This window comes from Sus scrofa, chromosome 15 (assembly GCF_000003025.6).
Source record: "Sus scrofa isolate TJ Tabasco breed Duroc chromosome 15, Sscrofa11.1, whole genome shotgun sequence".
In the NCBI taxonomy this organism is placed as follows: Eukaryota; Metazoa; Chordata; class Mammalia; order Artiodactyla; family Suidae; genus Sus; species Sus scrofa.
In genome coordinates this window covers 44,365,579-44,393,404 of record NC_010457.5, presented here as the reverse complement: position 1 = coordinate 44,393,404, position 27,826 = coordinate 44,365,579, and the positions used below count along the sequence as shown (strand labels likewise).

At 44.7% G+C, this 27,826-nt stretch overlaps 1 protein-coding gene across 20 annotated transcripts in view; it reads right to left on the bottom strand.

The window, feature by feature from the left end:
• TENM3 (teneurin transmembrane protein 3) overlaps positions 1-27,826 on the bottom strand; it is a 2,583,558-nt gene that overhangs the window by 8,343 nt on the left and 2,547,389 nt on the right. For all 20 annotated transcript variants that reach the window (XM_021076354.1, XM_021076353.1, XM_021076364.1 and 17 more), the window contains 4 exons: positions 15,906-16,081; positions 13,840-14,075; positions 6,185-6,481; positions 1,284-2,895 (listed from right to left, as the gene is read on the bottom strand). In XM_021076354.1, coding sequence (XP_020932013.1) covers positions 1,284-2,895; positions 6,185-6,481; positions 13,840-14,075; positions 15,906-16,081 — 2,321 coding nt within the window. The remainder of the gene's footprint in view (positions 1-1,283; positions 2,896-6,184; positions 6,482-13,839; positions 14,076-15,905; positions 16,082-27,826) is intronic.

The following is a 27,826-nucleotide window of genomic DNA, read 5'->3' as shown; positions in this document are numbered from 1 at the left end:
AGTGGCAGAAGTGTGACTTATTGGTTTTTTTTTTTTTTTGTCTTTTTTAGGGCCGCACCTGCAGCATATGGAGGCTCCCAGGCTAGGGGTCGAATCAGAGCTGGAGCTGGAGCTGCCTGCCTACACCACAGCCGTAGCAACTCGGGATCCTAGTGGTGTCTGCGACCTACACCACAGCTCACGGCAATGCCAGATCCTTAACCCACTGAGCAAGGCCAGGGATCTAACCTGTATCCTCATGGATACTAGTCAGCTTTGTCAACCACTGAGCCATGATGAGAACTCTGTTTTACTTTTTTATTTTTATTTTTTCTTTTCTGGCCACACTGCACCATATGGAAGTTCCCAGGCCAGGGACAGAATCTGAGCTGCAGCTGTAGCAACACTGGACCCTTAACCTACTGTGTCAGGATAGGGGATCGAACCAGCCCCTCCACAGAGACAAGCCAGATCAGCCAGATCATTAACCACAGTGGGAACTCAGGGACTCAGTGTTTTAAATTAGATCTTGCACTGCACTTGCAAAGATCTTAAATCTATACCTTAAAATCTGCTGTATTAGCAGAAAAATTAGTGTCTCTTAGCAATGCCATGGTATGAGAACACTGCCCTAACTGTCGATGAAGACAGCAGTATAAGAGGACAGAACCGAGCAAAGAAACAGGGGCCACAGGCTAAGCAACTGAAGGGAGAACCTGTCCCATCATTGCCTGAGGTGATGGTGGTGGAGAGGGGGGTTGAACACCTCCCAGGGCTGAGAAGCTGAGTCACTTGGTGCCATGTTCCTCACCGACTCCTCCATTAGAACGTGACACATGACATCGCAAATAAGTAAGGCAGTTCCTATGTAAAGCATGCCATTGTACTATCATAAAGTAGGCATTGCTACTACCCCCATTTTATTTTTAAGGACACAGACTCAGAAAGTCACGTGATTTGTCCGTAAATCCACACGACCTGTCATAGAGGAGCTGGGACTGGAACTCCAAGCAGGGGACTCGAAATCCACCATGTTTTCTGCACCCCCCAAGTCACTTCCCTTCCTTGAGTGACCAGATTCCATGTTATTTCAGAGAACTGCGGTCTCGGACACTGGCAGGCAGAACAGGAAGTTAACCATGTCTCAGTTTCCCTTTGTGGTTTCTCCTTGGTTCCAGTTAAAAGGTGAGGTGTTTGAAATTTTAAGAGGACAGGGTAAAGGCAACCACCGGCAGTTATTTCATGTATTAATCTAACAGTAAAAAACAATTCGGTACTTGGAAAGGAGAAACACTTGGGCTTACCTGTGATGTAGTCTTTCACATCATGGATTTTGCTTGCAGGGTTGTTATTCCTGAACATGTACAGGTTAAAAGGAGCTGGGTCCTTCCCAATTCTTTTCCAGATCTCTATGTCAGGTGTGGTCCACCGTCCGGCCAAAATGTCATAATCCCTTTCTCCAAAGTGGATTAATTTTGTGAGTGGGTCATACAAGCCACCATGAAAGCCAATTACTAGCTGAAAATCAATATTGGAGTCGAAATAGATTTCACCGTACGCAGTGTACTGAATCTGTTTGAGCATGAGCCCGTTGCTACTGAAAACAGCCAGCGGTGTCCCGGTGTTATCTGAGGCGATGTAGAATTCATCCCCGCTGCTGATTTCCATGGCAAAGAGATGTCCTTGGAGGTCATAGTAGAGGGAGGTGATCTCTGAACTGGAATGGTTGTAGACGTGTGTGATCCTGGTGGGATACGTCAGGTCAGCATAAAAAAACTGCAGGTGCTGTCCTAGGCTGGTCTTACTCGACACACGCCTTCCCAGGCCATCGTAACGATAGATCACCGTCCAGCCGCTGCCTTTACTGTAAACTCGGGTCAGAAGCCCCTTGGAGCTGTACTCAAAGATCTCGGTGCCTCGTTGACGCAGGAAGCCATCTTCATCCAGCCGATACTGCACGTCACCCAGTCGAGTGATTCTGTCCCGCAGGTCATAGCGAAGGGGTGTCAGGCGCGCACTGTTACTGGGGTTCAGTAAATGGAGGTTGCCGTTCAGATCGTAGTTGTAACGCCACATGATCTTCTCATTTAGATAAACTGTCTGGAGCTGTCCGTCAACATCGTACTCATAAGCATACTTGGTGGTGTTGGCGAAGGGCCCTATCTTAATCTCTCTCTTGGTCACCCGACCCATGTTATCATACTGAATGGTAATCCAGTACATGAGTGACCTGAATATCTCATACTGAATTTCCTTGATGCGGCCGTGAGCATCAAAGTGCTTGGTGTAAGTCATCACCGCTGTGGAGATGATCTGATTAATATCATAATAGATAACCCCAAATTTCCCAAACTGCTCGACTTTTCCAGAAATGTCATCAAACTGATAGAGGTCAATGGGCAGTGGCGTTTCGTTGATGACACCCTGCATGCTGGTCACCCGAAAACTGTTGTCATAGCTGTAGTCGAACCTCGCGTTCACCATGCCATCCTCACTGAAGCGGAAGATCTGTCTGTCAATCAAGGGCCCAATCTGCCTGTATCTAATGGTGCAAATAAAGCCATCACTCTGGAGGTTTACTGTTTTAAGGACTCCCGCTGTCTCATCGTAGGTAAAACTAACCCTCGTGCTATCGTATAAAATTTCTGAGAGCCTGGTTTGCCTTCTGTACTTGAACAAGACCCTGCGGCTGGTCCCCAGGAAAGCTGTCTGCAGAAGCAGCCCTTCCTCGTTGTAGTCCGTGATGATGGAGGCGTTGCTTTCCGGGGGGTTGTATATGTTGCGGTAGTAGCCGATGGAGCGGATGGTCTGCATAGTGTGGCGTGCCACGCTGGGCATGGTGATGGCAGACAGCCGGTCCCACATGTCATATTCGAAGATGTACTGCCGCTGGCTATGGAGCAGAAGGACCATGGACTGCAAAGAGGGGACATACTGTTATGCGATATTTGTGGATGGGGCAGGGGGTGGGTAAGCAAAAGCAGATTTAGTGACCACAAATACGCAAAAACATTCCGCCGGAGAAAATGATTTTCATTTTAATTGAGTTTTCCTTGACCTTCCATGTTGTTAATGATTTCCTGCCTAATTTGCCAGGATGCTTAATTGTGAGGAGTTCTGCAATTAGTGGCTCAAGATTCATAATGTGCTACTTGTCAGGACCGTACCATTTTTTTTCCCCAGCCATTCACAGCCAAGCAGCAGACTGTCAATGGATTTGGAGAAGTCGTAATACAGGCACGAGCAGAGCTGCTTCAAAAGACTGTATTTCAAGGGGAAAACAGCATATGGGAAGTGCGGTCCTAGCCATAATTAGCAATTATTTAGTAAGGTGGCTTTCCCCCCTCATTTGATTGAAGAGCCACTCAAATCATGTTTTCATTTCCAGTGCATTTGGGGGAGGAGCAAAGCATTCAAAATATTATTTTATTAAGAAGAGACATAGGATTAGCCCAACATGGATCTTGTGTACATAAAGTGTCAACATCAACAAACACTGCTCGAGCAATCACTCAGTGAAAGATGGCTGTAAATGCCCCTATCAGGAATATGAATCCAGATATGGCTTTTTGGGGGATTTGTTTGCAATTTCTTACATGGCATCTGTAATGACAAGGAAATCTGCATTTTGAAATTTCCTTTTGTAAGAAATCAAATCTGAGTTGAACCTCACATGCTGTAAGAATGGTTGCTGAGTCATGGACTGCTTTGGGGCTAAATTATGAGGTGAATAACTGTATAAATACATATAAGCTCTGCTTATTTTGCAAGTAATTGCAGAAAGACAAGAAAATCATTTATTAGGTCAATGTGAGAGAAGGTCAACCCGGAGGCTGGTCAGGTAAAGCTCTATGGTAACACAGAGTGTGGGCAGTCCTTTCTTCTGAGGAAGCTCCTTCTAAACCTGTTGGACCAAATGGAATGATGGCCAAACTGAGAGGATGGTTAGATTATGATGGACCCACTCCCACCCTCCCCGCCAGACTTGCTCTTTGCTTTTGACATAGAAACACATAACCCTTTGTCCAAGCCTCATTCTTCTTCTGTTTACTGTCCACCATTTCCAAAAGCAGCCTCTCTGACTCTGGCTTCTCCGGTCACATCTAGGGGCAGTTTTTTGTATGCCGGCTGTGTGGTACACGTCTTGAGACTTGTTCCTAATAGTCTGATTTCTTCCAAGGAAGGCTTGGACAAATGCTGAATTAATAGGAATCACTACCCACTTTTACATTCATTTAAAATTGTATCTGATGGTAGGTAGTAAATATTACTTGCTTTGTTTTGCCATGACTATGTTCTGGCTTAGGGTGCCTACCCTGGTGAGGAATTGGAAACAGTTTAGGTGGTTTTTAGGGACTTGGGAGAGATGATGAGAAAGCACTTGCTGGCTTTCCTGATCCCCGATGCTACCTGAAGGTGCCCTCAAGTTGTCACTTTGTGACAGTGCCTCTTATCAATGATATGCCCCCAGGCTCCCTGTAAAGATTTTCTCATCACATCTCAGGCACCACTTTCAATGTGGGGGGTCTGGGAATTTATATTTGTCACTCTTCTCTGTAATGGACTTCATTTAAGTTGGGAAGTGTTCCAAAATGAAGGTGTGACCACTCCCAGTTTCCTCAGGCAGGAGCTGTCTCAGCTGTGTTAGGTTGGAGGGTGCAATATTCTGGGGTGGGGGTGTAAGTGCCAGGATTTGCTCCCAGGAAGGCCCGTGTGGAGGGGGCTTCCTCTGTGGTCTCTCAGCTCAAATAACTAAGCTTAGAGTGTGATGACTAGTCATGAATGGAAACTGTCATCTAAGAGGCCTCCCCTCTGGTCTGAGGGGCAAGTCTCCTCTAAGGAGAGCAGGGAAGTGGGTTTGTAAGAGGAGCATTGGGCAAGGAAGAGGAGTGTTCCAGAGGTAGGGGGCTGCCGAGGGGAGGTGATCCCTGATCCCAGGACTGGCCTTCACGAAGAGGAGAAGTCCGAACAGGTGGGACTCATCTAGAATGAGACAAGTGACGTGCATGGGGAAGCATCGCTGGTGGGGAGTGAGACTGGGCCAGGGAGTTTCTGGAGGAGAGAGTTATACTGTGTCATCGAACAAGGAGGGAGGCAGTGCATGCAGGGAACTGAGTTTGGGTCTTAGCAGCTGGGTGGCTGGGGGTGGAGGGGACGTGCTGAGGTGTGAGGGGCGTCAGAACTCAAAACCAAGGCGAGTGAGATCTTCCTCGAATATGCTCTTTGGCGGATTCTTCAGAAAGGAATCACAGGGAGGTGGTCCTTTCCTTTCCTCTCTTGTTATTCTACTTTCATGCCCTCTTGACAGCAGTCACAATCCCAAACCTCCCATCTACGACCCAGCATGCTACACCCATGTAACTTTAAGTCATTTTTGGTACTGTGCATAGGTTATGAAGGATGGGTTCCCTTTATTTTTGTTTCAAATATAAAAAATTGTTTGAAATCCAAAAAAAAAATTTGTTTAATTTTTAGTTTTTTCAAGTAGAGTTGATTTACCATGTTGTGTTAATTTCTGCTGTACAGCAGGGTGAATCAGTACATAAATATACCTTCTTTTTCATATTCTTTTCCATTATGGTTTATCACAGGATAGTAAATACAGTTCCCTGTGCTATACAGTAGGACCTTTGTTGTTTATCCATTCTATATATTCTGGGTTTCCTCTGCGAATTCCAAACTTACATGCAGAAGAAAAGGGAGATGCTACAGGGGACCAGAAACATGGCTTTCTAAAACACAGCCCCCTCTGGTTAATAATGCATCAATAGGACCTACCTGCTTCTTTCTGTTATGTCCAAACGCAGCAACACAAAACCGACAGCTTTAACTGTGCAAACTTAAGGCTCTTTCTCAAATGAAAGTGCTCGCACAGAGATGATTTACAAATGACATGAACACTCAAGGTGCAATTTGTGAATGTGGTTGACTTATGAGCTTGGCAGGGGGACCGTGTTGTTGCTTGTTTGTTTACAGCACAAATCACTTAAAAGGGTCTCAGACAGTAGAGCTTAACTAAGGAGAAACACCTTGGCTAATGCAGAGATTCATCACTGCCAGACCGATGGGACTTACAGGTGGACACCGAGAATACTAACCAGAGCTCAAACATGTGCCCCTGCCCCGCCCCCGCCACGCTCTGGAGTGATTCCTGGAAAACACCAACCATTGCTGCCCTGTGCTCATCCTCTATGTTCAGGCATACCTTTTCCAAGTACGTGTAACTCCACGTTTTACCGTCAGCAAAAACCCTGGAAACGATTCTCCCCTGCCCATCATAATCTACTTTCTCGCTCGTAGTTCCTCGCTGGATGCTGGCAATTTGACCCGTGGACGAGTAGGTGACATTGACGGCCATCAGTTTGCTGCTGGGCAGCCAGAGGGTTGGATGCCCTGACGTGTCGTAAGCGATCCTCAGCAGAAATTTACGGTGGTCATCATAGATCTTTTCTGTCTTTGTTGTTCGATCAAAGTCAACTGAAAGGAGGTTTCTGCCATTAACCTGTTACAGCACAAACAAGATGATAAAATAAATCACGCTGTTCCAATACTGGCCCCTTATTACTCTTCAGGGTCCCCGCTATTGTTTAAACACCATTTATGATGATTGATTCTCTTTGTCAGTAAATTAATTTAGCAACTTCTTGGGTACAAGTGCAAGGCAGTAGATTAACTGCTCTTTTAAAAGGTTTCATTAAGCAGAAAGACAGCCTGGCATTTGTTCAAAACCTTTTCAATTAAATTTTGTAAACTTAAGCCACTGATAAGAAAAATGCCGAAATGTATTTGCTTTAAAGTTTGCTCAGAAGATACGAAGGTAGTAAACACAACCTCTTGGCAAATTATTCAAAGTCCCGCCCCCCCCCCCCCAGACACTGGGAAATAATTGCTTACTAGATTAATCATGGCTACATTAAATAAAACGGTGGTAAATGTGATTCCAGCCCTTTGAAGAGCAGTTAAGTAGAAGCTGGAACCCACATTACTGTAAATTATTAATTAGTTTAAATAGCAGGAGGTTACAAACATGATCATTGCTTTTGGCCAAGTGCTGAAATGTCGCCATTTTTTGGTATGCCTTTTTCTTTGATCACATCTGGTTAACTGGCAAGGACCTCAGATCTTTCACTCCCACATCTCCACGGTCTGACCACTGTGCTTCCTTTACAAATCTAGCACCGTGTTGTTGTCATAGGATCTCTGTGTGGCTCTGCCCCACGCGCAGCATCTCTGCCTACATCTGGCTGTTACCGTCTGTGGTTCAGGGCACTTGTTACTGCAGTGGACGTGTGGCCTTGGTTAAATTCTGCAGTTTCTGCAGACCAAGCCAATCCATTCTTTGATTTTTTTTTTACTTCATCTTTGTGGGAATGGTGGCTTGTCCATACCAAAATGGGCCTTAACTGTTTGGATTGTTAAAAGGTTTTTTTTTTCTTTCCTGGAGCCGAACCTGTTCTGGGCTAGGGGACCAATCGGAGCCGCAGCTGCCAGCCTGCACCACAGCCACAGCAACACGGGATCTGAGCCTCATCTGTGACCTACATCATAGCTGGTGGCAATGCTGGATCCTTAAGCCACTGAGTGGGGCCGGGGATCCAACCCGCATCCTCATGGATACTAGTTGGGTTTGTTATCATTGAGCCACAATGTGAATCTCTTCCAGTGATTTTATAGATTCTGACCAGCCAGGTGAAGGCTTTATGGGCTTCCACCTTCCCAAGTGGAAATGTCCGCAGATTAGTTGCCTGGCGTTCTGTCTGAATTTTGTGAGTCTTGACCAAATTCAGGTCTGCAGAATGCCTTGTGTACCATGGAAAGAAGCTACTAGCTAATGTTACAGATATATATTTTAAAAGTCTGGCAGAATCCAGCACTTGCGCTTCTATTTGCACAACATGTGTGATGCCTTAAGAAGAGGCTTTACATAACTTAAATGGTTTCCTGGGGCACTTGTGTTTCTCACATTGTGATTGAAAGAGGAAAAAAAACCCCAAACCCCTAGAGCGTTTAGGTTTGCCCTCCTCCTTTTTCCTTCTTCAGGTTATTCCAGGCCACGAACAGCTGAGCAAGACTGCCATGTAGTTTCCCTGGCCTGTGCGGCCCACAGCCTTGCCCCATCTGTTCTGTTTTACTTGTATTCATTTTAATTTGTATCTCAATTCTTTATTGCCATCCTTAGCCCTCCTTTATTCTCCTCTGGGTGGAGAATACAAACTCTGGACTATAGATCTGGTATGACTGTTCAGTGACTGCAGGGAAAAGGGCCCAAAGGCAGGTCTACCCCACCCCCTGCCTTTGCACCACCTGCACTTCCCTGCTGGGATCCCGAGTTATTTCTCTGGTTGGTGACCACGGCAACACAGCACCACCGAAGCGTCCAGGTGACTGTCAAACGCTGCGATGGTGTGAGCTGCCACACCAAGCGTGTCATTCTGTGGAAACCTCTAGAAACACCGAAGAGACCAAACATCTGGACAGCAGTTAAAATTTCTTTTTGTATCCAGACAAATGCCTTTCTTGTGTCCTCCACTGAAGAAATGAGGAAAAAATTAGAATGCGGCTGTGTTTTTCTCCAGATTCCCCTCATCAGCCAAGGTTTTAATCATTCTTAATGAGTCCAGGCAGGGACCATTTTTATACACTATGTATATATTTCAGAAGATACTAAGAGATCTTTTTTTTTTTTTCTGTCCCTCTCAAACATGCCCGAACATTCTCCTTTGGGTGTTCCAGACAAGGTGCCAAGGGCAAGGGACATTTCTGTCTGGGACATAGTCCTGCTTAGGTATGTATACCTGTATGAAATCATGGCAATTCTTTAACTTTTCTTTTTGTACAATTATAAAGGACCAGCATTCTTCTGTGCCCCAGTGGCCTTTTAATAAGTACTTTTAATATATTAAAAAAGTCAAGCTAAATTGAGCAGTTCACCCCAGAATGAAAAACCTTCTATCAGATGGTTATTAGACCTCCAGCTACATCAAAATAAACCCAAATGTTGCATCTGGATAAGAGATCACCATGAATCCCTTCATGATATACAGCATTTCCTGTAAGTAAGCAAGCATGAAAAATCACCATTTCCAAAGACCATGTCCTGTGTGACTGCAATTAATTAAAACATCCCTTTGATACTGGGACAGGGCTGGTTATTCTCCCTCTGGAATGCTTGAAAAACTGAGGCATAAAGAGGTGAAACGATGCCTTTGTGTTTGACGACATAACGCACAAGTGGGGAGTTCCCGTCATGGTGCAGCAGAAACGGAACCCAACTAAGAACCATGAGGCTGTGGGTTTGATCTCTGGCCTCCGCTCAGTGGGTTAAGGATCCGGCGTTGCTGTGAGCTGTGCTGTTGTAGGTGGCAGACGAGGCTCGGATCTGGCGTTGCTGTGGCTGTGGTGCAAGCCAGCAGCTATAGTTCCTATTAGACCCCTAGCCTGGGAACCTCCATATGCCGCGAGTGCAGACCTAAAAAAAAAAAATAATAATAATAAAAAAATAAAGCACAAATATTCACATATTTGGAATCTCAGAGACATCTCTCAGGCTCCCCGTTGTCCCTGTTAGAACATCTACTGTCTGTAGCTGGTTTTATGTCCCTCCACATGGCAGCGCATGCTAACTGCTGTCTCTTCCCACTCCAGGCCAAGGCACTCAGATTAAAGTGACACACAGGACATCACAGCAAGGTCACTGGCATAATAAGAACTGAAATATATCATCATATTTACGTATGCCGTGAAACACATTTTTGGCTTTCATGCGTTGAGAATTTCTTTTTCAAATAATCCGGTAAATGTTTTCTTTTAAGTATCAGAATTCTGGACAAGTTTAGATGAATTTTATCATTAGAATGCCATACCATTTTTTAGGATCTGATTGAAGGCTGGTTCCAAAGTTCAACACTGAAAAAAATTAGGAATATTTACCAAATATCATAAGACAAAGACAAGCAACTATTATGCGTGTCTTTTTAAAAAAACATGGCTACAGGAGTTCCCTTTGTGGCTTAGCAGTTAACAAACCTGACTAGGATCCATGAGGCCTTAGGTTCCATCCCTGGCCTCGATCAGTGGGTTAAGGATCTTGTGCTGCCTGGAGCTGCGATGTAGGTCACAGACGCAGCTTGGATCCTGAGCTGCTGTGGCTATGGTGTAGGCCGGCAGCTGCAGCTCAGATTCAACCCCTAGCCTGGGAACCTCCATGTGCCGCAAGTGCAGCACTAAAAAGCAAACAAAACCAAAAATACATGTAGCTACAGAGGTTCCCACTGTGGACAGCATCATTGTCTCTGTAGCATCAAAGGTTTGATCCCCAGCCCAGGAACTTCTATATGCTGTGGGTGCAGCTGAAAAGGAAAAAAAAAAGCAGCTACAAAGAAATAATAAGTTAAGGAACTGTTTAATCTTTTCTTTCTTTCTTTTTTTTTGCCTTATTTAGGGCCACACCTGGGCATATGGAAGTTCCCAGGCTAGGGGTCGAATTGGAGCTGTAGCTGACGGCCTACACCACAGTCACAGCAACTAGGGATCCGAGCTATGTCTGTGACCTACACCACAGCTCATGGCAATGCCAGATCCTTAGCCCACTGAGTGAGGCCAGGGATCGAACCCATGTCCTCATGGATGCTAGTCGGGTTCGTTAACCACTGAGCCAGAATGGGAACTCCAGAAGTGTTTAATCTACATCCTCTTTTTCTACCAGCTTTACCATGATTTCATTTGGTGGTTATTCCTATGTATCCAACTCCCTTTCCCTAAAGGCACTGTTTCACAGAAAATGTTTGTCCTGTTGCTAGTTTCTTGTATAATTTTTCCTTTTTTAGTTCTTGCCTTTTTTTTTTTTTTTTTTTTTTTTTTGCTTTTCAGCCACTCTACCTGGTGTTATATCTATTACATCCATGTGATCTATTTAGTCTAGCGTTAGGTTTGTTTCCTGCAGTCAAATGTTTGCAGCATGTGCTATTCCCACAGGTCCTCTGTTAGAAAGATCTAGAGGCCATGAAATAATCCATATCCTGGCCTGTCATCATTCTTTCATTTACTGAATAAATATTTGAGTGCCCACCCTGTGTCAGGCCCCTAGCCAAATTTAGGCAAATAACTTAAAAATGAGAAGAACTTTCTGCTAGGAGGTAATGAAAGATGAGAGAGGAGACAGCCTCCGTTTCAGCAAAGGATGGAGTAAAAACACCCATCCTTTGGGGACTGATTCCGACTCTGATTCCTGATTCCCAGGCCCCAGCCTGGTGTCTGCACGTCTTCCTCCCCCTTCCTCCTCTGTTCCCTAATTTGGCAGCTTCCAGGTCCGGTCCTCAAACCAGATTTTCACACCCTCACTCTCTATCTAGACTTTCTCTCTTAGAATCCACAGAGGACTGAAATTAGCAGTCAGAGCTGGCACTTCCAATCTCATCTTGAAAATAAGAAACCCTCCCTTGTGATCCTGGCATCGTCTCTATGTGAGCAATCACACGATCAGCTGGAAATCTCCTTTCAGTGGGACAGAACAGGCCGTTTTAAATAGTATATTTTCTGAAATGGCTTGCCGATGCGTTGTGGTTCTGCTGTTTAGAAAGACACTGACACCCATGCCTGTCTGCTTTGGTCTTTTCCTTTCCAAAGGAGGTGTTTTTTCTTCATTTAGAATCAGGCTGAGAACCAGAGATTCAAAATCGGATTTTTCCTCTTTTCCTCTACTCGTCTTACTTCCTATTTATTCTAGAAAAGCAGTGTTAAAAAGGAAAAAAAGGATACCCTTAGACTAGTTTGCCTCAAAGAACAGTGGGCCACGTGTGATGTGGTCAGTTTCTGGGCAAAGCCTTTCTCATAATCTTTCCTCCTTTGCACCACTGTTTTCCTAACCAGTGAGTGAAACATTACTTTCCTGTTCCCCTGTTGGGTGGGTATAAAGGCCCACTGTGCACGTGGTTCAGATCCTCTGGGTTAGGGTGATGGAATATGCCATCACAACCTTGGTTTTCATAGGACTTTCACATTGTCTCATTTGATTCTGTAGTGATTGTGTGAAACACAAATTATATTTATCCATAATAAAGCTAGTCTACATCATGTCTCTGTCATAATGTTAGGATATTATCTAAGTAGTATATTATTAATATAACATGGATAGCATCCTATGGATGAGGAAAATGAGCTTTATAGATGTTATGGTTTTCCCATAAGGTTTATTATTAGTAAAACGTGGAGCTGATCTAGAAGCCGTATTTTCCCAATGTGCAGTGGCCCAAGGAAGTAGAGCCCAGGGGCAGGGGTCAGTGGCAGCAGCAGGCAGGCCTGTGGGCAGCTTGATTCCTTGGTTCAAGAGAAGACAAGGCTGGAGCTGGGGTTGACTCTGGCAAGGGACCAAGACCCTCTGAAAGGGATCCTAAAATGAGCCTGGATCTGTTTTTTTTTCCCCCAATCACTCTACTTTCCACCCTAATTTTGTTCTTCTTTCCTCTGCTGTCCTATTACTTTTAATTCTCGATTCTCATGTAATAACCTCACCCCAGTTCCTAACTGCCAGACTGCTGATCCAGGGCCCTGGGGCTGGAGCATCCTGGCTACCATGGCTGGGACATGGGAGAAGTGGGAACAGACAGTGCTGGTTCCAAATGATCATGTATTTAGAGTCCCAACCCCTGCCTTGAAACAGAAGTGCAATTAGAACATAGCCTGTGGAGTTCCCATCGTGGCTCAGTGGTAATGAACCCAACTAGCATGAGGATACAGGTTAGACCCCTGGCCTCGCTCAGTGGGTTAAGGATCTGGCATTGCTGTGAGCTGTGGTGTAGGTCGTAGATGTGGCTCAGATTCTATGTTGCTGTGCAGCTCCCATTCGACCTCTACCCTGGGAACTTCCATATGCCTCGAGTGCAGCCATAAAAAGACCCCCCCCCAAAAAAAGGAATATACCCTGTAAGTTGGACAGTTTGTCTTTGCCTTACTGATTCTTTTTACTTCATTCCTATTTCTTAGAATTAGCCAGAGACAATAGGTAGTAGCTGTTTCTGACCCTGAAGGATTGTCCTGGTAAACAACGCTGGCCTGTTATGATAATAATTTGACCATTTTTGGTGCTGAAAAAAAGAATGGTACACTCCATGTCATGTGTTCTGACACTGGTATTCTTCTATGCACCCAAACTGTACTTTAAAAATATTGGGGGAGTTCCCATTGTGGCTCAGCGGTAAGGAATTCAACTAGTATTCATGAGGATGTGGGTTTGATCCCTTGCCTTGCTCAGTGGGTTAAGGATCCAGCACTGCCGTGAGCTGCGGTGTAGTTCGCAGAATCGGCTTGGATCCTGAGTTGCTATGGCTGTGTCATAGGCTGAGAACTTTCCATATGCTTCAGATGCGGCTCCCAAAAGGGGAGAAGAATATTGGGAAGGCAAAGGAAGAATCCACCTCTCAATGGTCAGCCCATCTCTTTCAATATATATATTTATGACTCGGAATGCTTATATTTCAAACAATTCTTACTCATCCCTGTCCCTTTATGAGCCAGCCATCACTTCTGAGTGGGTGAAGGGGCATAAGATTGTTAACAAGCATAAGATTATTAAGGTAATACCAGCAAAACAAGAATCAGTTGCCATCTGGGCTATCTGGGATCATGCTACACGCAATATCCTAAACTCCTTGGAAAGAAATGATTTTTAATCAGAGCTACAGTGAGAAAACACTTTTCTCAAATAGCTGGCTTTTCCTCTATACGATCTGACAGCTGGATGGGAGGCTGTAACTCCTGCAGGAAGGGACGGTTACCCTGAGCATGAACAGGAGCTGTGTCCCACGCCTGCCCTCGTGGACAAGGAGGGCAGGTGGCTGTCACCTCCCTCTGATGCTGACTTACCCTGAGCTTCCGACCAAAGACGTTGACCTTGCCTTGGGCTTGCTCTTTTCGGAATCTCCATTCCACCAAATTCTGACCGTTTTCACCAGGAAGAGTCATATTTCTTTTGGCAACTGTCGGGTTAGCGGTGCCAGCCAGAACGTGCGGCTCTGTTTGGTAGTGCGAATCCAGACCACTGGCGTAGATTATTCGAAGGGAGCCATCATAACCAATCTGGTAGCTGTTTCTTAACTGATCTACAAACAAGAAGCAGAAAAAAAGAACTATATTTGTGGATTAAACACTTGACTGCTTGTGGGGTTAGAAGTGATGAATTTCTAAAACACTGACCAAACTCCATTTAAAAGGGAATAAAAAGTACCTAATGATATCCTTTCAGAAAATAACAAAGCAACATTGATTTCTGGCATCTCATGTTGTAACAGGCTTGGCTGAATATTAAAGGCAAACTTTAGGGGAATTTAAAGTCCTTCTCAACTTTAATAGCTTTCTTTTTCTATTCTGCCTGATGAAATAAATAAAGGCTCAACCTCAAGAGAATGTACAGTAAATATTTTGCGAAGAGCCAAGTATGTGCTCTTTCAGGAAGCTGGTGTGTCACCTCCAAGGTCTTAGAAGACACCCCTCCACATATCCATCTCTATGTCCTTTCTTAAAGATCTTTTGAACCATTTAATATCTCTACCTTGTCTATCAAAGATATAATGTGCTATTTCTCCTTGAAATAGATTTTTTTTAAATGGAGTCATCTGGGAGTTCCCTGTGGCATAGTGGGTTAAGGATTTGGCGTTGTCACTGCAGCAGCTCAGGTTGCTGCTGTGGCAAGGGTTCGATCCCTAGCCTGGGAACTTCCATATGTTGCCGGAGTGGCCAAAAAAAGGGAGTCGTCTTTTTTTTTTTTTTTTTCTTTTTGCAGCCGCACCTGCAACATATGGAAGCTCCCAGGCTAGGGGTGGAAATGGAGCCGCAGCGGAGGCCTATGCCACAGCCCCTCTACACTGGATCCAAGCTGAATTTGCGACCTATACTGCAGCTTACAGCAACACCAGTTCCTTAACCCACTGAGAAAGACCGGGGATCGAATCTTTCATCCTCATGGAAACAACATCAGGTCCTTAATGAGCCACAATGGGAACTCCAGGAGTCATTTTATATTTTGTAAAAATATTATAGGCTGTCGCCTCAATCTAAAAATTTTGAATATTATAAGACCATTTGGGGAAGAAAGGAATTCAAGCAATACTAATTTTAGATGACTATAGAGCTTACCTGAAAGAATTGGTTAAAAAAAAATAAGTCAAAGAAGTTTAACTCAAATTTAGCAGCTAGTCTTAGGCTATGGCCTCATAATTGCAACTGCCATTGTAAACAGGCTTTTTCAAGATTAGGTCAAAAAGGAATGGTAGGCGATTCCATCATGGAGATAGTGGACATATAAGACTGAAGGAAAAAATAGAAAGTCCAGATATTACATAAATGGGTACTTGGAATTTGGTATAAAACCTCCAGTGATGGCATGAGATGCAGATTCAAATACTACATTACACACGGATCCAGGAAGTGCCTTGGCTCACACTACTGTCCTTCCACAGCAGTGACAATGACACACTTGGAAAACCGTAGACGATGGTGAAAAACGGGCCTAATGATGCAGATGAAGACTGGGAATTACTGTTTCATTAAATGCGAATGAAGAAAGGCACTATTTCTAGGTTAATAGATTGTTTCAGAGATTATGTCATTTTAACTATGTACATAAACACCACTTTCAGACATTAGACTAGTTCACTGGAGCTCCCTTGTGGCTCAGCAGGTTAAGGATCTCGCATTGCCACTGCAGCAGCTCAGTCACAGCTGTGATGTGGGTTCGATCCGGCCCAGCAACTTCTACGTGCTTTGGATGTGCTCCCCTGGCCCCTGAAATGGACTAGTTCATCAATATCGCTAGAGATTTATCTTTTCACGTTCTCTTTCCTGGTTCATCTTAGAAAACGGGAGTTGCCACATTCTACTCGGGGGCCAGTCGTGTTCTAAAAGCATCAGGTGAAAAGTGTTTTCGTGTTTACCTTGGACCATGGTGTAGAAGGAGTCAATGGAAGACAGGTTGGAAGTGATGCTGACATCTTCTTCTCGGCTGGAGGACTCAATGTCCACCGTGATAGCCTTGTCCATGTCTCCGTGAAGGTTTGTGACCACGCCAGTTGGAAAGGTCACATTGGTCAGACGCCCCTCACTGTCATAGCTGAAGAAAAGAGGCATCGGCGTTAGGGAGGGAACCCGCAGGAGCTTCTTGGAGGAGAGTGCGCGGTCAACGTTAGCTGCGCAAATGTGGGGGAGTATTTGTCTTTGTGCATGAGCTGTGCAGCGTGAGGACTTCAAACATGCTTTGAAGTAATCAAAAGCCTGTTTAACATAGAAAAGCCTCACCGGTGAGAGCAAGAGTAAACAGAACAGCTCTCCACCTCGGCATACGAGCCTTTGAAGTGTGACCAAAATCCTCCCGCACATCTAATTTGCTGTTTCAAAGGGAACATGTTTGCTGATATTAAATTTCTTAGTATTTCTCCATATTTGCTACAAAGCAGATTTAATTCACTGCTGTATCAGTTCTCAAAGTTTTGCGAATTTCTGCCCTCTGTGGTAGTGGACTTACGAAAAGAAGTGACTTTGTTAGGCCACATGTATACGTACATATATGTCTTTGCATATGTAAAGATATTCTTTTAGTATCTTGAGACATCTTCCACAAATTAATATAGCAAAGCCTTTTAAAGACTTTATTTCTCAGGAACTGACATACTTCATAACTGTAAATTGGGACTTAACTGCTGGCAGGGGTGGTGAAATCTAATCTTGTCTATACTGATGTAGGGATGGTAATATTTTGAAGGATGATTTATTAGGTTTACTGAGATGAGATGTAATATTTTCTGACATTAATGACTATTTGCTTTTTTATTAAACACTCACTCTTTTTAGTATATGAATATAAGGGGGACTTATAATTTAAATGTTAGGGTATACCTTAAAAAGCTACCCTATTGTCATAAATATGCATTATGGACCCAACATTTTCCTAAAAAAAATTGATTTTCCTGGTGACTTTTCTATTTGTAGTAGCACTAGAGACAATTTCAAAAATGACCATGTGGTTTGAAGAAAGGGAAAAAAAAATGCAAATTCTAGATGATAAACCAGGGACTTCCTTGGAACAAAAATAAACTTAAGATTGCAATTTATATTGATACAAAGCCTGCTTCATTAATAAAAGGCCAAAGTGAATGGAGAGGTGAGCCATGTCCTACCTAAAATAAGCTTAGATGCAGAAATAGGAGAGAAACAGTCTTACTGGTGAAAGACAGAAGTTACCAGGGGAGGGAAAAAAGTGAAGAGGATTGTAATAACAGTTGTAAACATGGAGTGACAAGGGAGTAAGGGGTAGAAAAAAGTACTTAAATAGTATTTTAGAATAAAAGCATAGAGGGCTTTTAGAATGTAAAATTAGCTTTGAAAAAAACAGTAATTAGGAGCAGATTCTAGGAAATCGAGGCAGAGAATGCAGCAAGGTCAATGTCACGGTGGAGACGGGAAGGCAGGAAGGAGGAAGGAGGAACTGGACGTTTGTTCGGGCCCCATTAATTCACTGGGGACAGTATCAGTCAGATAGTGGCTTGGACTGACTTGATCTGACAAGGTGCCTTGGTGCTTAGCCAGTGGCAGGAACGGGCATTCCTGAGAGAGGCGGGCGATGGAGGAACCGAGAGAAAGAAAATGCGCCATTAAGTGCAATCATTGTTTGGATCCAAAAAAGGCAGAGCTGAAATAAAAAAGCAGACTCCCCCCCCCCCCCCCGCCCCCCAGCAACCCAAATGCTCCTGGCAGATTAAGGCATCAATGAAAGAAACCCAACGTGGTTTACTGCTGTCATTGCCTTTTGGAAGAAATTATTACTCTTGAAGAAACAAACAAGCCTAGGTTTATTTATACAGCAAAGCAGAGTTACAGAATTACTGACAAAAGGGCCTAAAGTGCAATCTTCACCCGGACATAATTCTTGCATCACTTTATTGTCTCTCATGGAGTAAGATGAAGAAGTTACCGTCTTTTAAAGAAATTAACACTGTAAGACAAATAAGTACTAGAGATGTAATGTATGATGTGATAAATATAATTAAGATTGCTGTACATTAGGTATGAAAGTTAAGAGAGTAAATCCTAAGAGTTCTCAGCACAAGGAAAACATGCGTTTTTTTCTATTTCTTTAATGTTGAATCTATACGAGATGATGGATGGTCACTAAACCTATTGTGATAATCATTCCATGGTGGACGTAAGTCAGGTCAGTACATTGTACACCTTACCCTCACGCAGTGCTGTCTGTCCATTATATCTCAATAAAACTGGAAGGAAAAAAAGAAGCTATAAAATAATTTAAGAAAGGAATTAACATCCTTCTGAATGCTCCTCTATAAAAGGCACTTTGGTACTGCATTATCCCCGCCCCCTTCCCATTTTACAGATGGAAAAATGAAAATATGATGTGGTTAGGTGATTTGATCTGGCTCCCTTTGCATCCCACAGCGGGGCCATACTGGAACTTTCATGCACTGGACCCAGGTCTCTTAGCCCTTCTGTAAATCACAGTGCTTGACTTAAAGTGGAGAACGATGGCTTTATATAGATGATGCCACCTGCCAGCACTCTGCTGATTCATTCTCGCTGCTGTCACTCACCTGCCCTTTTCCGACCCCTTTACTGGTTTATGTTTTCTGGCTCCATTCAATCTAAAGCAGGCCTGTCACCTTTCTCCCGCAGAAAGCATTTCTCCAACCTTTGCCTCTGCTCTTTCACTGGCTTACCCCACGTTCCCTGTCCTGCTGGGCAGGCATTTCCCATCACAAGATGCTGAGCGCAGGGCCATAGAGCGCGGGGCGCTGCACATTCAGATGCTCACCTATTCGCCTTTGGTTCTTTTGGAAAGAAAAATACAAGTAGCCTTTGTAGGCAGTTGCAGTTAGAATGACAGAGGGTTAAGCTGGCATCTTAGTGCCCCAGCCTCACAGTTAAGCCCTGGAAGTCCTGATTTTGTGCCTTCAGACAAGTGGCCACATCTAAATTAAGGCATGAATAGGTGATGAGAAGCTTGCACAAGGCTGGCCAGCAAAGCTGCTCCTGAAGAAGGGCTATTGGAATGCCTACACTGCCAGTCACCTATCAGTTTCTGATGAAGCTCCATGGGCTAGTTACCCTGTGAGTGTGCTGTGGGCACAAAGAGCATACAAAGTCTTGTTGAGGGAGAAAGTCACATCCTATTGAAAAGAGTGATGCCTTGGTAGTCCAGAGCCCCCGGGGTGCAGAGTGACGGCATGATGTCATGCTGGCGAGGGAAGGCAAGGGCCACGTGACTGTGGGGACCTAAGGTGGGCCTTGAACCAGACGTGGGTTTAGACAGGCAGACAGGCAGACAAGCAAGGCGTGTGACACTGCAGCCAGGACAACAGCAGGGGAGAGGGTATGGAGGAGTGAGGACGGATGGGCCGTGGGGTCAGGGAGCAGGAGAGCCCGCTAAATTGGAAGGTCCACGAAGAGTCCACGATGCGGCGGAGGGAGGCCCTGAGCAGGTGTCACTGGAGACTGTGATGAGGGTTTTAAAGGAAAGTGAAGCTTGAATCAGGTTCATGTGATGTGATGGTAGCACTAAAGGAGCCCCGTGTGGGGGGTGTGGGGGGGTGATGGGCCAGGCAAGGAGTGCTTGCCAGACTTGGGTGTTTTACAAACCAAGACAAAGAATAAAATTAGGGACTGAGAGAGTTTTTCCTTTTTTTTAGGGCCGTACCCATGTCATATGGAAGTTCCCAGGCTAGGGGTCAAATCGGAGCTACAGATGCCGGCCTACACCACAACCACAGCAACATCAGATCCGAGCCGCTTCTTTGACCTACACCACAGCTCACGGCAACACTGGATCCTTAACCCACTGAGGGAGGCCAGGGATCAAACCTGAAACCTCATGGTTCCTGGTCGGATTTGTTTCTGCTGCGCCACGACGGGAACTCCTGAGAGAGTTTTTAAATAAAAACTCCTCACCTGTTACCAGCATCATTTCATAAAGGAAGGCCATTAAACCACGCAGCAGGTAGAAAGGACCTGACTTAAGGGTGCAAGCCAGTTCTAGATCTACTGGGAGTAAGTAAAATCTTTATGAAAACATTCCCCCCATCATCATTTATTTTTTCTGTTTCCTTGTGGATGTGTGAAAACTTTTTCACAGATTAGCTCCTATGACAACAGAAATAAAACAAGATGGATAACTAAAATACTAGATATCAGAACTGCCAGGGGATCCTGGATAAGGGAGTGGGCAAGGATGCCTTGCAGGCACTTTCAGAAATGGCAGGCGATCCCTCCTTTGGCAAAAGCAGCAAAACAACATAGACCAGTCAAGGTCTGACTGTCTTCTGAAAAGCTTTGATCCCAGGTACTAAAAGGAGCCTCCCCATCGAATCCATGCCTCTGGACATACTCTCTGCTTCGGTGCAGCTTGGTGCCTCCACGAAAGGCTGCTGGCTCGGCCTTTGTGCTGAATTAGGCCTGGCCCAGCTAGTGTATTTGAGATGAGCTTTTCTTTGATGAGCTTTTTGAATTTACAATGCAATAGGCTCCAGGGAATTTGAGCAGAACATCAACTTGATGCCTCCTCCTTCCCGCTCCCCCCCCCCCCCCCCGCCCCCATCTGGTTTTAGCCTCCGAGCTTCAAATCCATCTCACAGCACATTCTTTCTGCTCCCGATTGACCCCTCTTCACAAAGGACTCTCCCTGGAAAAGACAAACTCCCTCAGGCTCATCATGACCTTCTGCTCGTTTGCTGATGGGATGCCCTTCGCTGATGTTTATCTATTTGTTCGTCTTTAATTTTGATTGCATTTTTGCCTAGACTTGCTGTTTTAGCCTTTGTGGTATATTTTTAAATCTCTTTTAAAGTTTCCTAAACGGCAGGATTATCGACCCATGCCCGGGAGAGCCAGAGCTTCAGACCTTCTCAGTGGAAAATGCTGATCCTGGTGGAAGGGTTCTCTGTCTTTCTCCGCCTTATGGACGGGAAGGTCCCAGCTCTTCACCTTTTCTTCAAAATGTCTCTTGTGGACCTCTCGCCTCCCATTTCCACAGTCGCCCTGGCTGCAAAAAGTTGGCCTCGCTGCCAAGACTCCCCAAGACTCCTTGATACCAAGTCATTCTCCTGAAACACCCCAAGTTTAACCCTTCTCTGCTCGAATATCTTTAGCGGCTTCTCAACCGCAAGAAACACAGGCACAGCCTGTCACAAGGAAGGTCAATGGACTATTGATCCTGCAAATGTATTCAGGCAGGAACAACTTGCAGTGCTGGGAAACTTTCTTCAAAACGCCACGGGATCCTCGGCTGCTCGGACGCTTCCCCGTTACATGGCTTCTTTAATCAAATGTTACATTTCTAAAATTACCATCTGTTGGAGTTCCCCTTGTGCCTCAGCAGTAACAAACCCGACTAGTATCCATGAGGATTAGGGTTCGAACCCTGGCCTTGCTCAGTGGGTTAAGGATCCTGAGTTGCTGTGGCTGTGGTGTAGGCCGGTAGCTACAGCTCTGATTCAACCTCTAGCCTGGAAACTTCCATGTGCTGTGAGTGCAGCACTAAAAAAAAAAAAAAAAAAAAAAAAAAAAAAAAAAAAATTACCATCTGCTTTTGAGAAAAATCTCTGTCCATCGGAGCAGAGAAGTAAGCAAAGTGGAGAAGAGAGGCAGCCCTCGCCCCGAAAGGTGGGGCTCTTCTGAGGAGTGGGCTGGCCTGTCCCCTTGCGCTGATGGTCGGCTTGTGGTCTCAGAGATGAGACCAACGTATATATTTCCTCATCTCATGTTGGCAATGCTGCTCTCCCAAACCTTTATTCTCATCACCTAGGGAAGAATGGACGAGAACCAGGGAAATGCAGGTTTTCTCTTAAGCTGGCTTCTCCAGTACAAACTCAGCCTGTTCTGAGAAGGCAAGATGGCAGAAGATGTTGGTTTGGGTCCATTCTGGAGATTTCTGCATGGGGAATAGTCAGGGCTGGCTCTTCTGAGTCTTCTAGGGCCACCCCACAATACGCCACTTAGAGGGGGCACATCTCTTTGCTTTCAGACTTGAGTCCCAGTAAGGAGTCTCAGGAGAGACTTAATTGACCTGTCCTAGCCTCAATGACCCCCGGACACAGAGGGAGAATCTTTTCTCCCATCTCTTATTAGAGTTCCAATTTCCTTCCATCATTTAACAGCCAGCAAATCCCCAAACAACTTCCCCAATCCCACCATCTGTACAGCAATGCTTTTTTCATAATGCTAATCTATAATAACCTCTTATCTGTCATTGTGGGAAAGTAGAACAGAATTATCAACCCCATCCTAACAAAAACATAGGCCTAAATCATTCCTGGAGCCGCATTCCTGGTGAAGAACGTGCACAAACAGCAAAGCCAGAACAGAACCCTGATTTCAACTTCTCATGGTGGACTGATTTGGAATCCTAATAGCAATAATGTGCTTTGCAACACCCTATCAAGAGAATTTACATTTAAGTATTCTAGGGCTGAATCTGAGGTGTATGTATCTTAACAGCAATCTCACAGGCAAATCATCATTTCTTTAACTTCAGTAGCAATGTTGTCAGTTAGCAATCCTCAAAAAAAAAAAAAAAAAAAAAAAAAAAGGGAAAAAAGGGTTCTGAATAGAAAATGCAAAATGCTTCCATCACCAAGGTAAATAGAGCAATCAGCCAACTCCTAAATCATGGGTTCCTCAGATACTTAGTCGTCTGCTACCTACAGGTTACCCAAAATAATGGGGAAGGTGAAATAAGAAAGACAAGAGAAGGTATTATTTCACATGATTTTTTTTGTTGTTGCAAGTGCTGAGAGGATCTTGATGAGAAAGAGTGAGTATTGCATGGAGGGAGGGGGAGAGGCGACTAACATTTGGCTAAATTTCTCTGCTGCTGTGGCTTTTCCTTCGGAAATCTTGCCTAGAGGGCAAATTCAAACCATTGCTTTGCTCGCTTAAACCCAGAAAGGGCAGTTGTCTGCAGTCACACCACTATTTACTGTTTTCACACACCCAGAGAACACACGGGTTCAGAAGACCACAGACAAAGGCAGGTCTTTCCTTTCTTACCTCTTGTCCTCCCCTTTCTTTGAACATTGAGCCTATAGTGATAGACGGTCACAGATATCACATATTTTTCAAAGATCGGATTCAAGAAAAGTGGCCCGATGCCTCTTTCCTTCCATGGTCCTTACCACATCAGGGAGAGCTGGCAAGGAGATAATGACCAGTTCTGAAACTCAAAGGCCTTGAGACAAAGGCAGGCCATTCCAGAATTAGTTCCCTTTGTGGTCAGAAAGATTGTGAATGAGACTTCACTAAAAGAGGATCACATTTTAACCATTAAAAAATGTTGCTTCGGAATTCCTATTATGGCTCAGTGGGTTAAGAACCTGACATAGTGTCTGCGAGCATGTGGGTTCAATCCCTGGCCTTGCTCCCTGGGTTAAAGGATCCAGCATTGCTGTGGCTGTGGTGCAGCCGGCAGCTGCAGCTCTGATTTGACCCCTGGCCTGGAAACTTCCATATGCTGCAGGTGTGGCTATAAAAAGACAAATAAATTTAAAACATTTAAAAGGTGTATATTGTCTAAGGAAGGCTGATGAGAGTGGGGCACATCATATTTGTTCAGATGGCATCATCCTGTGCAGGTCTTGAGATGCAGGCTTGCTGGACAGGGGTGTCAAGGGAAATTTTTATCCCAAAGAATCTATCAGAACTATGTACACCCTTATCCTCCTGGATTGACTCCCTGAGGCCCTGACGTGGATGGTGGGGCTCAGAGGACAAACCCGCCCTTGCCCTGAGCCTTCCTCTCTGTTTTCTGGCCATACACAGACCCCCACCCAGGAAATGGCTGGGCACTGAAGGTGGACAAGGAGGATTGGAAAGACCTAGAGTAAGGTGGAAAGGCTAAACATAAAGTAGGAAGTGGAGTTCCCTTGTTGCTCAGCAGTTAACAAACCCAACTAGGATCCATGAGGATGTGGGTTCGATTTCCTGGCCATGCTCAGTGGGTTAAGGATCCAGCATTGCCGTCAGTTGTGGTGTAGGCTACAGATGCGGCTTGGATCCAGCAGTGCAGGCCAGCGGCTGTAGCTCTGATTCAACCCCTAGCCTGGGAGCCTCCATATGCCGAAAATGCGGGGCCTAAAAACAAAATAAATAAATAAATAAAGTAGGAAGCTCATTTGGAAAGAGAAATTCTATTTATTATTACAAATTGCTATGACTACCACCAGTGTAACAGATACTAGGTTTGTCAAAGATGCCATACTCCTATTTTAGCAAAAACGAAATTGTAACTTGTTAAACATTGTTCCTTTTGGAATAAACCTTGAGGGGACCTAGGAAAAGCTGGAGAGAAACGGCAGGATCACAGATTTTTTTAGAGCAGGTAGGGAATTTTAATTACTAAGTAGGCTTTCATTGTCCAGGGGAGGGCACATGATTTTAGAGAGGTACCCTGACTTGCTTAGAGCCGTACAGATTCAGGAGTAAATGACAAAATCAAAATAGAACCCAGATTTTTAGTTTCCAAATCCAGTGCCTTTTCCAGTCAGCTATGCTGCCTCTTGGGAAAAAGAACAGAGGAGAGAAAGAGGCATCAGGGGACTAATGAGATGCCAATGATTTGGAAAACCAAGATGAACAAAGTTCACTGCAGCACTAGTTACAATAGCTAAGACATGGAAACAACCTAAATGTCCATCCATAGAGGACGGGATAAAGCTGTGATACATATATACAATGGAATACTATTCAGAAATAAAAAGAATGAAATAATGCCATTTGCAGCAACATGGATAGTCCTAGAAACTATCATACTAAGTGAAGTCAGTTAGACTGTGAAAGACAAACATCATGTGATATCACTTATATAAGTAAAGGATACAAATGAATTTATTTGCGGAACAGAAACAGTCTCAGACTTTGAAAAAACTTATGGTTACCAAAGGGAACAGGTGGAGGGGTGGGAGGGATGGATTGGGGCTTTGGGACTGGCATATGCCCACTGAAGCATATGGAACAATGGGCCAAAGGGGATCTGCTGTATAGCACAGGGAACTCTACCCAGTATTCTGTGACAATCTATGCAGGAAAAGAATCTGAGAGAGACTGGATGTGTGTACATGTATGACTGGGTCACTTGGTTGTATAGCAGAAAGTATCACGGCCTTGTAAATTAACTATATTTCAATAAAACATAAAAAAAAAAGAAAGATTGGAGTTCCTGTTCTGGCTCACTGGAAACGAATCCAACTAGGAAACATGAGGTTGTGGGTTTGATCCCTGGCCTTGCTCCGTGGGTTAAGGATCCAGTGTTGCCGTGAGCTGTGGTGTAGGTCGCAGACAAAGCTCAGATCTGGCGCGGCTGTGGCTGTAGTTGGTGACTACAGCTCCAGTTGGACCCTTAGCCTGGGAACCTCCATATGCCGCGGGTGTGGCCCTAAAAGGCAAACAACAACAACCAAAAACCGACTGGAAGGAAAAACAATAGCCGTAGTGAGTGGAGAGATTCGGAATCTAAGATGAAACAACATTTAGACTGAAATGCTGTCTATTCACAAATGTTACGAGAGAAAATGAACACTGTGGAAAGGGTGCGGAGGAAGGAAAAGCAAAAGAATGGTCAGACATGGGTTGTTGAACAGCACGAGGGAGAAAAAACGGGGAACGAGTACAGAAGGTGATGCAACGCACAGAGGAACACACATTTGAAGGCGTCAGAAATCAGGGGCATGGAATCCAGCAGCAGAAAAGCAGACCCTGATGTACCTCAGTACTTAGTACATTTGCACATTACTACTTAGTGCAGGCACTGTCTTTTTGTCTTTTTAGGGCTGCACCCACGGCACATGGAAGTTCCCAGGCTAGGGGTCAAATCAGAGCTGCAGCTGCCAGCCTACACCACAGCCACAGCAACTTTGGCTCTAAGCCACATCTGTGACGTACACCACAGCTCATGGCAACACAGGATCCTTAACCCACTGAGCGAGGCCAGGGATCGAACCCGAGTCCTCATGGATCCTAGTGGGGTTCGTAACTCTGAGCCACAATGGCAACTCCCTATTGTCTCTATTATTAAGCCATGGAAAATTCCAGTCTATAAATTCATATATTCACATCTTTCCCCTCTCAATTAGGTATGTCCAGTGTCATTTCACTCACACTCACAGCACATTTCTTTCCACAGCCCCCACATCCACTAGAATTGGCCTGGCCTGGCCTGAGTTCTCACCAGCTGTCTGCCCATGTGCTAGGCTGTACTACAGTAACCTTAAATTCTTAATTTCCAAATCTGAACTCATCTTTTTCTACCAACCTGCTTCTTTCCAGTATTTCCCTGCCCACTTAGTCTCTGGGTCTTTTTCTCCCTCCCCTCTTGCATTCATTATTTTGGGGGGGAGGGTCCTCGCTCATGGCATATAGAGGTTCCCAGGCTACGGTCGAATCAGAGCCACAGCTGCCGGCTTACACCACAGGCACAGCAACTCGGGATCTGAGCCTCATCTGCAACCTACACTGCAGCTCATGGCAACACGGGATCCTTAACCTGCTGAGAGAGGCCAGGGATTGAACCCACGTCCTCATAGATACCAGTCAGGTTCTTAATCCACTGAGCCACAAGAGGAACTCCCTCCACCCCCTTGCATTCCGTCACCAAGTTACATCTTATTTCCTAAGGACTAATGTACCTCTTTCTCTGTAATTTCAGTGCCCAATTGTGGTTCAGGTCTTCACCTCTTAACTAGATTTACTGTCTTCTAACTCCCCCCTCCCCCTTTCTTAGCCTCCTACTTTTTTACATTAAATCCATCCTTACACAGTTGCCAGATGGACCATGTTGCTTCCCTGGTAAATTCCTCCATGAGAGCACTGTCCACCCAGGATCACCAGAGTAACTGCTTGAGCAAAACGATGGTCTCTCTCTAGTCCCATCTTTCTGCTTCCACACACACTCTATACTCTTACATTTTGAGCTGTGTGTTCTTTCTAAAACCTCCCAAGTCAATACTTTGCTCTGGCCTGGAATGCCCCACCTCAGCTTGCTCAGCTTTCTTCACATCTTTGGGGGTCTTGCTTTAAGAACCACAGACTTCCTAAACTTTGGAAGGAAATGAGGTCTAGAAAATCTGTTTTCAAGTGTGTGTGTGTGTGATGAAGTGTCTGTATGCGTAAGAGATGGGGTGCTGGTGATGGGGGCAGGAACACTAAGGGGAATTAGGGGTGATGGGACCCCCCCATCATCTTAACTCCTTCCTAGACTGCCTGCCCCAACCCTGGGACAGAGTTGAGAAAAGAACAGTGTCCATATTAGCTCTGCTTTGATGCCTCAAGACATTCTGAAAGCAGGATGCAGAAAAGTGGCCCAGGGCCTTTCTCCGGGAGGCTGAGGAGTTAGAGTAGCCAGGAGTGAAGGCTGATGAGGTTGTTTTTATTTTGATATCACAGGAACAAGTCAGAGATGCCAGATAGCCTCTGGCAAATACCCAAATGTCCATCTTCAGATCCGTGATTATAAAATAACGAAGTTCCCTCTCACTGGTTGTCAACTGGGTATATTTCTTGTCCTGTTACCTAACTACCCTTTAAAATGGCTAGTGTCTGAAACTCAGTCTTGGGAGTCAATCACTTGCTAATCATTGTGTAAGAGACGCTACTGACACACACAGGTATGAGGCCATCAGATCATCTAATTTAGACAGTTATGCAATTAGTTTAAAGAAGGAATCTGACCCTTTCAGAATCTGCATTTACTTACTCTTCAACCATTATGGAGCAACTGAGTATGCCTAGAACATTAACTGGCTAAACAGAACACACTGAAAGTTAATATAGCCTTGCAACTAGTGGTACACTGCAAATCATA